This window comes from Actinia tenebrosa, unplaced genomic scaffold (assembly GCF_029948245.1).
Source record: "Actinia tenebrosa isolate PJP-AT-01 unplaced genomic scaffold, QUT_ActTen_1.0 PGA_scaffold0__85_contigs__length_37466705, whole genome shotgun sequence".
Lineage (NCBI taxonomy): Eukaryota > Metazoa > Cnidaria > Anthozoa > Actiniaria > Actiniidae > Actinia > Actinia tenebrosa.
In genome coordinates this window covers 24759105-24773652 of record NW_028292569.1, presented here as the reverse complement: position 1 = coordinate 24773652, position 14548 = coordinate 24759105, and the positions used below count along the sequence as shown (strand labels likewise).

General features: G+C 40.4%; 1 protein-coding gene across 1 annotated transcript in view; it reads right to left on the bottom strand.

Moving 5' to 3' along the window:
• LOC116301886 (hemicentin-2) overlaps window positions 1–14548 on the bottom strand; it is a 79422-nt gene that overhangs the window by 16110 nt on the left and 48764 nt on the right. Inside the window, exons 38-53 of the mRNA XM_089037134.1 lie at window positions 14091–14393; window positions 13372–13701; window positions 12547–12867; window positions 10705–11031; window positions 9506–9832; window positions 8189–8497; window positions 7487–7804; window positions 6666–6992; window positions 6099–6419; window positions 5339–5665; window positions 4229–4546; window positions 3266–3595; window positions 2678–3007; window positions 1789–2118; window positions 1000–1329; window positions 298–627 (exon numbers count right to left, since the gene is read on the bottom strand). Of these exons, the coding sequence (XP_088893260.1) occupies window positions 298–627; window positions 1000–1329; window positions 1789–2118; window positions 2678–3007; window positions 3266–3595; window positions 4229–4546; window positions 5339–5665; window positions 6099–6419; window positions 6666–6992; window positions 7487–7804; window positions 8189–8497; window positions 9506–9832; window positions 10705–11031; window positions 12547–12867; window positions 13372–13701; window positions 14091–14393 (5178 nt within the window). The remainder of the gene's footprint in view (window positions 1–297; window positions 628–999; window positions 1330–1788; window positions 2119–2677; window positions 3008–3265; window positions 3596–4228; window positions 4547–5338; window positions 5666–6098; window positions 6420–6665; window positions 6993–7486; window positions 7805–8188; window positions 8498–9505; window positions 9833–10704; window positions 11032–12546; window positions 12868–13371; window positions 13702–14090; window positions 14394–14548) is intronic.

The window sequence follows — 14548 nt, the reverse complement described above, 5'->3', positions numbered from 1 at the left end:
CCATCCATCCATCCATCCATCCATCCATCCATCCATCCATCCATCCATCCATCCATCCATCCATTTATTCAAATAACTATCCTTTACTCTTGCCATCCTTCCTTCTCTTATCGTTTCATCCATTTTTCTTAGTTCTCCTTTTCGCTTCCGATCCATCCATTCCCAGTCATCCTTTATCCACTTTCGCTTCATTCCCTCCTCTCCTCTATTTATCGTTTTAACCATGTTATCAGTTCTATTGTCCTCTCTTCCTTCTCTTTTTTCATCCATCCCTCCCGGTTTTTAATATGTACCTACCGACAACTTTAACGTTCGTCGAAGAATTCACTTTTCCGTTAAGATTTTCAAGAACACAAGTATATCTTCCCCTGTCTTCAGCAGACGCCTTCTCAATCACCAGTGTCCCATTCTCAAGAATCACATATCCACCCCCAGGGATCACTCCTTGACCATCCTTTCTCCATGATATCTTTGGTTTTGGTATTCCACTTGCTGGACAGTCGATACTGATTGGTGTATTAGTCAGTGCTGTGACGTTATCTCCGATTGTCATGTTGATCGGGCTGCGGTCTTTAGGTACAAGGGTCTGGGGTTCCTTTGGTCTTGTGATTTTCGGTTTTTTTGGACCTATTCGGAAGAAAAATACAATTATCAGTGTGAAACATGATCCGCCATAGGCTTCGGCGTAATGTTTTACCCGTTTCAGACGTGTCGTTCTCTAGAGTATATCACTTATTTGTTTAACGATTGTGCATGAGAAGACACATGAATATGGATACAACTCAAACAAAGAATCTTATTCTCAAGACCATGTGTCATTCCCTAGAGTATCATTTCTTTGTTTAACAGTTGTACATGAGAAGACACATGAATATGGATACAACTCAAACAAAGAATTTTATTCTCAAGAGAATGAAACGTGGTCTGAAATAATAAAACTATACACCAAAGCCTAAAAGGTCTGCTACTATAAACATAGCCAACAATAGTCCTACTCACTGACAACATCCACCACAGATGTCTCATTGTCCACTCCATTTTTATTCCTCACAAGACAAGTGTACCTGCCCTTATCCTTCAGTGAAGCCATTTTTATCCACAATGTTCCGTTATCGTAAACCACATAAATTTCTCCAGAGCTCAGTTCTTCCTCATCTTTTTTCCAAGTTATCATTGGTTTTGGAATTCCACTGGAAAGGCAATCAATACTAATGGAGGTGTTGTCTAGAGCAGTCACGTTGTCGCCTATCGTCATGGTGACGGGGCTGCGATCACGTGGTGTCTTGGTGGTTGGCTCACTTGGTCTCGTTATTTTAGGCTTTTCAGGTTCTACATAAAAAATCATATAACAGATTAATACTCATCCTTGAAGTAAATGTCTCTAATACAGACTAGATTGCACACGAGTGTAAATAAAACACACTTAGTTACAATTCGATCTGTACGTTAGCAGTGCCCTGACTTAGATCACTCAAGACGGTTTACGCATGAAAAATTTGAGGTTTGTCAACAAGTAGCCGGCAGTAAAATCATGCGAGTCTGCGCATTTAGCCAATATCTAAAAAAAGCCTTGAATAAAAGATGCGCCGATGCTGGTGAAGTTGTCAGCCATGAGAAAATCGCATCACCCTAAAAGTGTTCATTCATTGCAGAAATACTGCTATAATCTACATGTGTCCAAAATCCTGATATTGCACAAGCAACCGGGTACGTTGCATGGTGTGTCCAATTCGTCAAAATCAAATCTATTGAATCTATTAATTACCAAAAGTTAATAGCTAAACTTACCCACAACATCTACTGTCGTCGTTCCATTGTTTGATCCAGCAATATTTTCAACTGTACAAGTGTAGGTACCTTTCTCATTCCCTGACACTTTCATGATAACAAGTGTACCGTTTGAAAGAAGGGAATATTTCTCTCCTAAACTGAGTTCTTTGTCATCTTTACTCCATGATATAATTGGTTGCGGTACTCCAGTGGCAGGGCAATCAATGGTGAGGTGAGAGTCGGTAAGAACAGTGACGTTGTCACCAATTGTTGCATTGACGGGAGATGTTTCGTGTGGAGGAATGGTACGAGGCTTGTTTGGTCTGGTAATAAAAGGCTTAGATTGTTCTAGAAAGAAAAATCAATTATTGAGTTGAATCATGAATAATATCTCATTTTCTAAAATAATCTGACTTTGCAACAGTATTAAGCAGCAACATTCGTGATCTTGACTGGTGTCCATTAAATACAAGGTGTCCGTGGAATAAAGAATGATTTTACAAGTCATCTATTAAGAAAATTTCGAAACCGTGTATTTATCCGTCCTTTTATTGAAAGGCGTCCGCTTAATAACAGGCCCACTTAAGAGAGGTATGGCTGTATATTTTTCTACTCAACCAGCGACAAAGCAGAAAATCACGCAGCGTTCGCAAGATTCTTGTTTTCTTTGCTCCATGAATGCCTAGTAGGCGAACAAGCACATTCATAACTTACAAGAAGCACGCTTAAATAAATCAAATTATTTCAAGAAAGGACTGCTCTAAAACGCGTGCACACAAATACGTGCCCAATGTATGCAAAATGAAACTGCTCACGTATCCCCGCCTCTAAATTTTTGCATGTATCTGCTGCTCACAAATCTTGCAGCAACATCAGAAGGACAAATTATAGTTTTTCAAATACTAACCTACAACCATCACATGTATACTCTCACTGTCCTCTTCACCAGCGCTTTTAGCAGTACACACATATTTCCCTCTATCGTTTACTGATGCGCTTGATATTTCCAGTGTACCATTCTCATGAACAGTGTACCGATCATCGGTTTTCAGTTCTACGTTGTCTTTAGTCCAGGTAACTGAAGGTTTGGGGTCACCATCTGCTGTACATTCTATCAGTATCCTAGATCCAATTACTGCTGTGACGTTTTCCCCTACACTTACAGTCACGTGACCATCGTTGGTGGGCTTGACGTTTCGTGGTTCGATCGGTCGATCAATTACAGGTTTGGTCGGTTCTGGAGAAAGATCAAAGAACTTATACCTGCTGTTACTATTTACATATTGCTACCGTTGATTCATAGTACTTTCCTGAAAACCTTTGGGAATTGCGGAGTAAGGGAGGGAGAAATCCGAGAATACGGGGGGAGGGGGAGGGCAAGGGGGGGTGGGGTGGGGAGGGCAAGGGGGTGGGGTGGGGAGGGCAAGGGAGGGTAAAGATGAAGTGAAAATAAACCTAAAAGCAAGACAATCACAGGCAATTGTTGCAGACTTACTTGAAATATTAACTAGAGACGATGCAGTATCAACCCCTCTAGAGTTTCCTGCTTTACACGTGTAGCGCCCTGAATCACTCTCACCAACATTCTCCACGACAAGTGCTCCATTTTCTAATACTTGGTACTTGTCTTCAGATGGTATTGCGTTACCATCCTTGGTCCATGTCACGCTAGGTTCAGGAACGCCGACGGCTTCGCACTTGATTGTTAGATTAGCATTTGGTAAAGTTGTCACGTTATCTCTAACGTTAATGGTCACGTTTTTATTGTGCGTGAAGGGGATGGTCTTGGGTTTCCTTGGAGAGACGATCTCGGCACCTTTCGGTTCTGATATTTAAAGAGAACAACCAGAAGATGTAATATAAGGATTTGTACAGAATGTTATCAAGATGCTATGGAAATATTAAATCGTAACGTCGGGGATGATTGCGCAGTCTCCTGGATCGGATAGTTGGGAATAAATCGTTCGATGCCATTTCTCAGAGGGAGAAAAATATAAAGAACCTGGAAAAATCCCTTGATACACAGGGAAAAAACAAGAATTCGATTCACGGAAGATTGCGGGTGCAGGGACCTAACTCATTGTTATAGTGGTGAAAGATGACGCACTAGCTACTAGGCCTACGCACTTCAATTGTGGTGTAAACTGATATGTATAAGACAGAAATGCACAAAAGTTGGGGTTTTTACGTTAATAGACCTCTTCGGCTCTGACGTGATGTTTTCCCATTCCAGACCACATGTCATTCCCTAGAGTATCATTTCTTTGTTTAAGGTTTGCGCTCGGTTGCACATGAGAAGACACATGAATATGGATACAGCTCAAACAAAGAATCTTATTCTCAAGGGAATGACACGTGGTCTGAAATGGGAAAACATTACCCCCAAGCCGAAGAGGTCTATCAAAAACTATTATTAAATATAAAAGTATAAATAATAAGGACTAAAACCAACACTTACCTTTAACAGTAACATGAGACGTAGCGCTATCAGTCCCCAGGTTATTCTTTGCTGAACATCTATAAACACCATCTCTAGCAACTCCTGTGATGGTCAACGTCCCTTTATCATCGATTGAGTACATACCAACAGATTCTATCTTGAGACCATTTCTTGTCCAGGTTATTATTGGATATGGTATTCCCGTTGCGTTACATTTGATAACAATGGTTTGTGTTAGTAACGCTGTCACGTTATCTCCAATAGTTGTTTTAGCTACGCCGTTATCGATAATCGGGATGTTGTTGTTGGATTTATGAATAACTGGGATGCTTCGCTCTGTGGAATTAGACGATAAGATAAATTATTTGAAGACACAAATATGAGAATTTATTAAAACGATAATTTCACAATAAGCGTTATTTATCTAATCAACGCATGTTTTTCATTTGTGCGTAAGATTTTCGTTTGGACAATATCTTTAAAAAATTAGCTTTTTGTAAAGAAAGAAATAAAACCCAAGGGAAGGGCATATGATCTGAGATGAAAAACAGCACGCACACTATGAAAATTATTTGGATATGACGTAAATCTGCAAGCCGAATGTGTGGTTTGAATAGAAAAATCCAATAATCTGTTTAGCAATTCAACACTTGGATCCACTATTTATAAAAAAATCAATAAAGAATCCTGTTAATCGTAATTCATATTTCAAATGTAATTTTGGCAACGTTAAAATCGAGGCATTGCTGTCCAGCAGTCTCATTCGTATTAGCAGTATCATATCAAGTTTTGCTCCATACATTATTGTCAAAGTTGGAGTTGAGAAAGGTCACTCCATATATGGAATCATATAATTCCATATTTGGATTGCGGGTCTTTACCCTGAGGTCAAAGATGGCGGACAAGCGTGTTCGTCGGCTGGCGAAACGGCTGAGAGACATTTACGAGCTTGGCGAAGACGAAAAACAAGAAAAAACTACAACAAATACGAAAAAAACCCAAGCTTCTCCCCAGTCCATTTTTTAAGACCGGGAAAGAGAGCTTTAACACTCACTGTTTGATATGGCGGGGCGTCCCTGAATTTATTCGATTTTTTGCGTATTAAAAATTTTTTACCCTGATACATACCGACCACTTCAACGTGGGTTAAAGCCAAGTCCATTCCAAGGAAGCTCTCCACATAGCAAATATATTCCCCTGCATCAGTGGGTCTTATACCATGAAACTTTAGAGTACCATTACAATCGACCTCGATGTTATTATCTGATAATACTGGTTCTTGGTCCTTCAACCAGATTATCTTAGGGCGTGGCACACCTCTGATTGGACAGATGAGGACAACTAGGCTGTTTGTCGGTGCTTTGACGTCTTGCCCGGCTGTGACGTTGATCGGGGTATATCCGGATAGCGCGTTGATGGAACCGCGAGATTTAAAGATGTAAGGTTCTACAGGGTCTGTTGTATTTTGAAAAGGCAATCAGAAATAAAGCAAACTGGTGTTTATTGAATAACAGGTGTGATATAAGAATTTAAAACATGGAATTGAGAATTTGCGAGATCAAATAAAGGTAACCATGTTGGTTGACAAGAACAATACATTCGTTTTACATGAAAAAGAATCTCAGTTTGATTTTTCTGAGTAAAAAAGATTTCATAGTTCTTCCATTCGGCATGTGATCATTCAAAAACTTTATAGCAATAGCCAAAATAGGCCAAAATTTTAAGAAAAACAAATAAATGGCGGATCGTTAAGTCATGCGGTTTTTTAGGAATAGGAAAGAAGATGGTAAAATATAATCAAATCCCATTCCCTCCCCTCCGTTTCACATACAGATCAGCGCAACACTATATCAACAGCATTTCATTCGTAATTTCCTTTATGACTCACCGTGAACCTTGACTGTTGAAGTAGCTGCATCACTGCCTGCATAGTTCTCAGCTACGCACGTGTATCGATCGGTATCAAATACACTAAGATCCCAAATAACCAAAGTATTGCCCTCGATTACGTAATTATCTTCATTACGCATTCTTTCGCCCCCTCTGTACCACGTGATCTCAGGGCGTGGCATCCCCCTGGCTGGGCACACCAGGGTTAGCTTGCGTCCCTTCATCGTGGTTAGATTGTTACCTATCTTGCTTTTGAAAGGGCGGTTTTCGTACCAGATGATGTAATCTGTAGATCTCGTTATCTCGGGACGTGTGGGTTCTAAAGAACATATAAAAATAGTGTCATCATTATCACCATCATCTTCACTATCATCATTATCAACTAAAATTAGGGAGGTTGCGCGCAACCATGAATGGAAGCGATATTTTTAGCAACACCAAAAACAGACAGTGATGGTGGTGCTGCTATTGTTGGTAATACTAGTGCATGCAGCTATCACCAACGACGACGACAACGACAACAACAGCTAGAACAGAACTAGCAGCAGCAGCATCTACTACTCACTCATGATAATCACTGTAGAAACAGCCGTGTCTTCCCCCAGAACATTACGAGCCAAACACGTGTACTCTCCGCTATCCACAACGCGACTTTTCCGGATCATCAGGTCTCCTCTTTCAGTCAATGTGACTCCATCCCCTGAGACAATCAGCTGACCTGATTTACTCCATTGGATAATAGGATCCGGGCTTCCTGTGGCGGGACATTGTAGGATGACTGTTGTGGACGATAGGGTCTTGATTGTTGTCCCGACTGTAGAGTTCGTCGTACGTGGTTGATCAAGTGCATCGATTAACTCACGTCGAGAATGAATTCGTGGAGATAATGGCTCTATAGAATGTGAATAAACATTTAGGAGTTAAGATAATGATCAGCCCAGGGGTCGTATCGATAAAATTTGAAGCCTTTTTTGTATGTGACAGGCAAACAAAGGAATGTCTAATGCTTTGATCTTTGATGAATGTCTAGTGCGGTTCAAATAAATTCTAAATTCAGGGCGCTTATTAAATATATTTAGTGCGCTTCTTAGATTGCGCAATCCATCAAGTTTTAGTGTTGGTTTGGCGCACCTAATCATGAGCGCATTATATAGTGCAGCTACGTTGAAGACATAGAAAACGCGCGCGCGTGCTATGTTGTGGCTACAAAGCAATTCGGGATTACTAAAACACTCGAGAAGTATTGAGAGACATATTATTTTAGATAGGAATAACAAGATGCAAAGTGAGCCCTCGTGCTGTATGCTCGCATAAAGCAGGCGCCCCCACCAATCAGAAAGCAAGATTTATAAGAGGTATTTTATAATAGGTGTTAGCAATACATACCGACAGCCATGATACTAGAGGTGGCACTGTCATCCCCTTCACTGTTCATAGCTACACAGGTAAACCTCCCAGCATCGGACTTCCCATTTATTCTGACTTTCAAAGTACCATTGACCGATTTACCATTTTTAATCCTTCTTTCTTCTTTATTCCAGATAATTGTGGGGGTAGGTAATCCAATTGCTGAACACGTTATGTCTAAGACCGTGCCGTATAAAACCGTTATGTTATCCCGGATGGTAACAGAGACTCGAGTCTTGTTGGTCAGCGGAATCACCCTGCCAACGGGTGGAGCTACTATTCTTGGTTTTACTGGTTCTGTTAAGAAATAGTTAATAGATAATAAAGTACGTTTTGTTCATGGTTCCGTAAGGACAGGTGGAAATCAGAAAACGAAGTAAAACAAATGGAAAAGAAGACGAAGAGAGAGGGAGAATGGCCTAAGAACTGAAAGATGTGGGTAGGCGTTGGAGAGTTTGAAGGAATTAAGGAAGTAAAGTACAGCAAGAGTAATCCCATTACTGCAAGCAGCTATCCCTCTTCTTTTTCTTATCCTCCCTTCAAAGACAAACCTGAAAAGGCGAGAAAAAACTAGGCCAGGAAAAAACGAACGGAAAAAAAATGTAAAAGAGGACGAGCATCATGGGAACAGCTAGAACATTAATAGGCAACCCTGTCCTTGAGAGATTACAAATTTATTACCTGCAACAGACAGAACAGAGGAAGCAGCATCACCCCCAATAGGACTAATAGCAGTGCACGTGTATTCCCCACTACTTGCAACCGTTGTGGTAGCAAACACAAGCGTCGAGTTGTTGTTTGTTGGGTACAAAAAACGACCTCCATTACTCCATGACACAGAAGGTTTTGGAATCCCTTGAACAGGACATGTGATCGATACTGGAGTGCCTGCGATTACGATGATTCTATTGCCAATGGTTGCGACAACGGGTGATCGGTCTTCTGTTCGGACGATTTTATTGGAAGTCATAATGACAGGTTCTTGTGGATCTGTATCAATAATAGAACAGATGGTTACAATCTAAAAATTTCACCCAAAGACAAATGGCCAGAGCACTTCTCATATAATCTTTTGCTGAGGTTATTTTGAAAGAGGAGCATGCGTCTGTCTAAATAATGGCGAATTTAGGGCTAAGTCCATTAGGTAACAGTGCATCCCCACTCGATAAATCACTCATAAATGATAAATGATACGAAGAAGAAGAGAAGAGATTGAAAGTTCAAGTTACATAAATAGCTAATAATAGGGACCTTAAGCTGCAGGACGGCAACGTGGGCGACAACGTCGGCGAAATTGAAGCACTTCAACCTTCTATTGTATTATTATTTCGTGTTTACCTAGTATTTTACTCAATAAGCATCCCCGTTTTAGAGTGAAATGTTGTCTTTTGGGAGCGCTTTACTTATAACGAAAATCAGTAAAGATAAGCTTTTGGCGTAGTCGTTCTCTTTAGTACGTAAAAATAGGACATTTCACGTCTTACTTTCAGCACAAGACGGCAATGATGCATAGTATTTCTTACATTCCAACGAGTATCTATTGCATAGCGCAATTAGTGCTATTGTATGTTTGCCGTCGTCGTCGTCGTTGCCGTCCTGCAGCTTAAGGTCCCTAATAAGAGCTTTGCACCATCACGTGATGGCAGCCATGACAGGGGCATAACAATAGAGTCTTTTCCCCCCTGGGAAATTGAATCCTTTCATGTGTCAAACAGATTAGACCAAAATCAATTGTTCCTACCCCCTGTCATGGCTGCCATCACGTGATGGTGCAAAGCTCTTATTAGCCTCTATTGACTCCTACTCAGCAACGAATCTAAAATATAGGCTTGGTAGTGGTTGAAACGATGAAGCTGGACTTGATGATCCAATCCGCCTCCGCCCACTCACTCCTCCCCCCTCCCCCCCCTAGCCAGACCAGACCCAAGCATTACAACCGGGACTTGAGGTAGAGTTTGCGCTTCCAAAAAAGCTTAACAAAAAACAAAAAAGTCTTACCAATGACATTCAATTCAGTTGCCGACTTCACTGTTCCTGCAAGGTTTTCAGCAAAGCAGATATACGATCCACTATCTCCTGGCTGAACAGCAAATATCACTAGACTTTGATTTTCTAGCTTATATTGGCCATCAGTCTCGAGTATATTGACCTCATCGTCGCGTCTCCAAACCACTGCTGCTTCTGGGAACCCTATGGCGTTACATGTCAGGGTTACCTGGGTACCAGTAAGAGCTGTGATTTTTCCTCCAATGGGAGAAGATAATGGTATTCTATCATACCACGTGATATTCTCGTCTGTTGATTCAATTCTAGGCAGGATTGGCTCTGAAAGGAAGAAAAAAGGTTTCATTGCGCACTTTTCAGTTACTTTGCGCACTTTTTAAAACCATTGGTTTTCCCCACTTTGTTCCTGGCAGAACCACACATGTGAGTTGAGTTTGTTTGATGAGTTGTTCTCTCCCTTACCACGAGGGTTTTTCACTAGGTTCTCCGGTTTTCCTCCTTCCGTAAAAATCAATATGTGAGTTGAGTGTTGTATGTTGTAAATATAGAATGTAGTGGTAGTGCGTCTATAGCGAACATCACGGAAGAGCCCTATAAGGAGAGCGATGGTTGGAAAAAAAAAATACTATGTACTTATTGACTGAGTTAGGTCGGGCCGTACGGGAAAATATTTGGCTCGAGGTCATGTCGTACGGACCGAGCGCAGCGAGGTCCGTACAAATGACCTCGAGCCAAATATTTTCCCGTACGGCCCGACCTAACTCAGTCAATAAGCATTTTATCATATGACCCTCATGAAAATAAAAATAATTAAGAAAAAGAAAGCGCGCGGATTCGAGCAGGGCCGGACGGGTTTTTCCGGCCCGCTTACGTCAACCCGTCCGGCCCCCATCACGTGACTTTTTCCAATGGTTTTATTAGAGCGCGCGAGCAGGGCCGTACGGGTCATATGATAAATATATATATTTCAATTTATCAATGTCATTCGCGCCTTGTTTGCGCCTTACGGCTTTATTACTGCGATTTTCGATATTCTGCGAACGCGGTAACAATCAGTTGCTACCTTTCTTAATTTTGACTGGCGGCAGTAAGACCCATTTTACAACAAGCCGTTGAAATGTCTGAGTTCGCAGAATATCGAAAACCGCAGTAAGTCATCAATCATTTCCTCAGCACATGGTTTAGCGACTCACCTTGTACAAGTATAGGCGCACTAGCCTCGTCCGTCCCCGCTTTATTCTTAGCCTTACAACCGTACATTCCTGCGTCATTCAGGACAAGGTTTCTGATCGTCAACTGCCTGCCTTCCAGAGATATTTCCAGATCATTAGAAGAGACGATTGGGTTTCCTTTCTTGGTCCAAGCGTAGGTGGGCATAGGAATTCCAGAGGCAGCGCAGCTAATTGTGATAGGGGTCTGTGTAAGGGTCTTGAGGGTGTTGCCTATCGTCATGGCAACGGGGGTTCTGTTATATACTTCGATCACACTTAGATCTTGGAAAATCACTGGCTTTTCAGGAGCTAAATAAAAAAGGTCTCATTATTTTTAAATCATACGAAATGGTAAGAGTAATGAGCGCCATAGATTTCTTTCTTTATCCGGTATATTTTTGGATTGAGTCAAGTATACGAAAAACTATTATGTAAAACTACGAAGTCAGTAAAATATCATAAACGTTTTTTACATTACCACGTGGCGGCAGTTTTAATGGGAAGGAGATTCAACTATTTTATTGTTCTGCCACCCAACTAATTTTCCTTCAATAAGATGCTACTGAGATAAATTGGATGTTACTTGGATGTGACTGGAATGGATTGGTTATGACTGAAATGGATCGCAAGTGAGTGGGCCACAGTTAGTGACTGGATCTTGAATCACCCAAAATGTTTTTTTTGAATTTTCACCTTTTGAAAGACCATGGATAATCTTAATGTATAGCAAAAACAGGCCCAACTTCTAAAACTTGTTTTCCTCTTCTAAATGCCCGAATTTTGAGTGTTTTTTAATTTTGGAAAATCCGGAACCGTACATAGATGGAATGGACTGGACTTCGGTTGACTGGATCGTATGGATCGTAGATGTCTTTTTACACCGAATTTGCACCTTTTATCATACGTTTTTTATTTTAGTGTTCATAACTAGATATTCTATTCCAAAATTTTGCTCACAAAAAAATGAAATTTTTTGTTTTTGTTTTGGGATTGTGGCACTAGTTGAAGTCCTGTGAAGCCGGTCAGCAGCGAAGCTTTTCCAAAGGACTCTATACATCATGTGTCTATAGGTGACTCTGTGGATTGCTACAAATTTTACAACTAATTTTCCTTCATTAAGATGCTACTGAGATAAATTGAATGTTACTTGGATGTGACTGAAATGGATCGCAAGTGACTGGGTCTCAGTCAGTGTCTGGATCTTGAATCACCAAAAAAAATTTTTTTCTGAATTTTCACCATTTGAAAGGCAACGGATAATCTTAATGTATAGCAAAAACATGCCCAACTTCTTAAACTTGTTTTCTTCTTCTAAATTCCCGAATTTTGAGTGTTTTTTAATTTTGGAAAACACATAATAACAAAAATTGAACATTTTCGAGTTCCAAATAGGCCATTTCACGGATCCCGTTACTCAACCTCAGCCTCGTCAGCGTGTAATTATTCTTTAGAATTTGACTACAGTCCGCAGTAATGAAAGGAATTTACACATCAACGAACAATTGGAACACTTAACAATTTTACAGGTTGTAGGCAATTTCTAAAGAATATATTACACGCTGACGAGGCTGAGGTTCAGTAACGGGATCCGTGAAATGGTCTATTACCGCTGTGTTCCTTGATTACAGACTCATTAACTAAGAGTTAGCCTCGAGTCAGTGTCTAAATATTCACAGATACCAACGGTAAAGTAAATAAGGCGCAACTTCAACAATATAAACACTTTGAAATTCCACCGACCTTCCTTGGAACACATGAATATTCTGCACAAAGTAGAGGCTAACCCTGAGCAACAGAGAATTCGAAACTGGACTATTCACTTACGGACAAACTTCACAAATGAGGTTTTCTTATCTGAACCAGCCCCGTTGGTCGCCAAACATTCATATTCCCCGGTATCAGACCACGTGGCGCCATAGATCTTAAGAGTGTTGTTCGAGGCTTTGATAGGAAACTTTGAGTTGATGATAATTCCCGACTTGAACCACTGTATTTCTGGTGGTGGGTTCCCTGTGGCGTTACACTGGATAGTAATAGTTGTGCCAATGAGGGTTTTGAGGCTGTCTCCAATAGTAATTTCCAAGTCTGTTTTTTCGTAGTCTTCGATTTCTCGCTTGGAGAATCTAATTGCGGGTCTTTCAGCGTCTAAAAAGAAATAACTATGTATAATTAACAATACATTTAGCAAAAAAAAAAAAAAAAAACTCGCGCAACGGTCGTACAAGCGCAAGAAAATTTGGGCATTCTATTAGGTAACAGAAACACTAATACTATTGATTTCTTCCCACTCAAAGAAGATCACTTATATGATTTATATCATCACTATAAGATCCTAGCTCTTCTCATGAACTACATTTTTGTATTACGACTATGATTTCGTTTGCGCAGACGCCAAAAAAGTCAATGAGATAAACTTTATATTTAGTTAGACGACGGTGAAACGTCATGTTCCAACAAAGTGTGGCTGCGCGTTTTTGTCGATAACTCATAAATACCACCAGACTCACCAAATATAGTAAGATGAGTAGTCTCGGAAAAAAAATCATTAAGATGAGCTATATTTAGTTAGACGACGGTGAAACGTCATGTTCCAATATAGAGTGTGGCAGTTGGTTTTTGGCCATAACTTATATATAACACCAGACTCACCAAATATAGTAAGATGAGTAGTCTCGGAAACTTGACCAAAAGTATTGTTCGCAAAACACGTATAAAATCCATTGTCATCCTGTGTAACGCCAAGAAGGGTGAGCGCATTGGTTTCTCTGTTGAACAACCTTACTGATTTGGCTTCTACTACAGACCCGTTCTTTAGCCAGGTTATGGAAGGTGTTGGTTTTCCTGTCACGGAACAGCGGATTTCAACTCCTGTTCCTACGATAGTCGTGACGTTACCTCCAACATCCACGGACACTTCGTTTTCTCCTTCCGTTGCTATGATGTTGGTTTTGGGAGTAACGATTTCTGGTTTCCTTCCGGCTTAAATTAAAAAAAGAAGGAATCAAATATTAGTATTGTAGTCTATATTAGAGTGAATACCATATATCTGTGAAAAACGTTCTAAGAAATTGAATTGCACAAATTTGCTCAAATTAGTATGTTTAGTAGACCTCAGTAGACCGTAGACCTACGAATATTTGCACTAATTTGTACAATTTTATTAGTTAACTCTTTCACGGATATTTGGTATGCATATTCCGAATTAATCGAATTCATTCATCCACTTGCAATGTTATGTGTCGTCTAGGTTAGAGATATATTTTATATCACTGCACATGCGCAAAATTATAGGTATAGGCCAGGATTTGCGCATGAGCTCGAAACGATGAGTGGCAGATTCGGTCAATATTAACCCATGTATATCTTACCTATTACAAAGATGTTCGACGTCTCGCTCACCTCACCAGCCAAGTTATTAGCAACACAAGTATAAGCACCACTGTCAGATATCTTGAGGGAGGGGACTGTATAGGTCGACCCTCCCTCTTGAGCCAATAGATTGTTTCTCTTCCACGTGATGCTAGGTGTTGGTAGCCCGCTAACATTACAGGTCAGCGTCAGTCGGTTTCCTGGTATTGACGTCACTCTAGTACCGACAGTCGTATCAATGGACTCGCTTTCAGTGACTTTGAGGATACTGAACTTGTACAGAATATTGGGTACCACGGGATCTGCACAGACAGAAAGAAATAGTAAACATAAAAATCCAAGGATTCATTTCTTCTTGTCATCATCATAAGAGACTACGTAAATTACGTAATGAGCAAGCACGAATTCTATTGTACATTTTGATTGAAAAATCTTGTTTACGTGACTAAAATTTAAA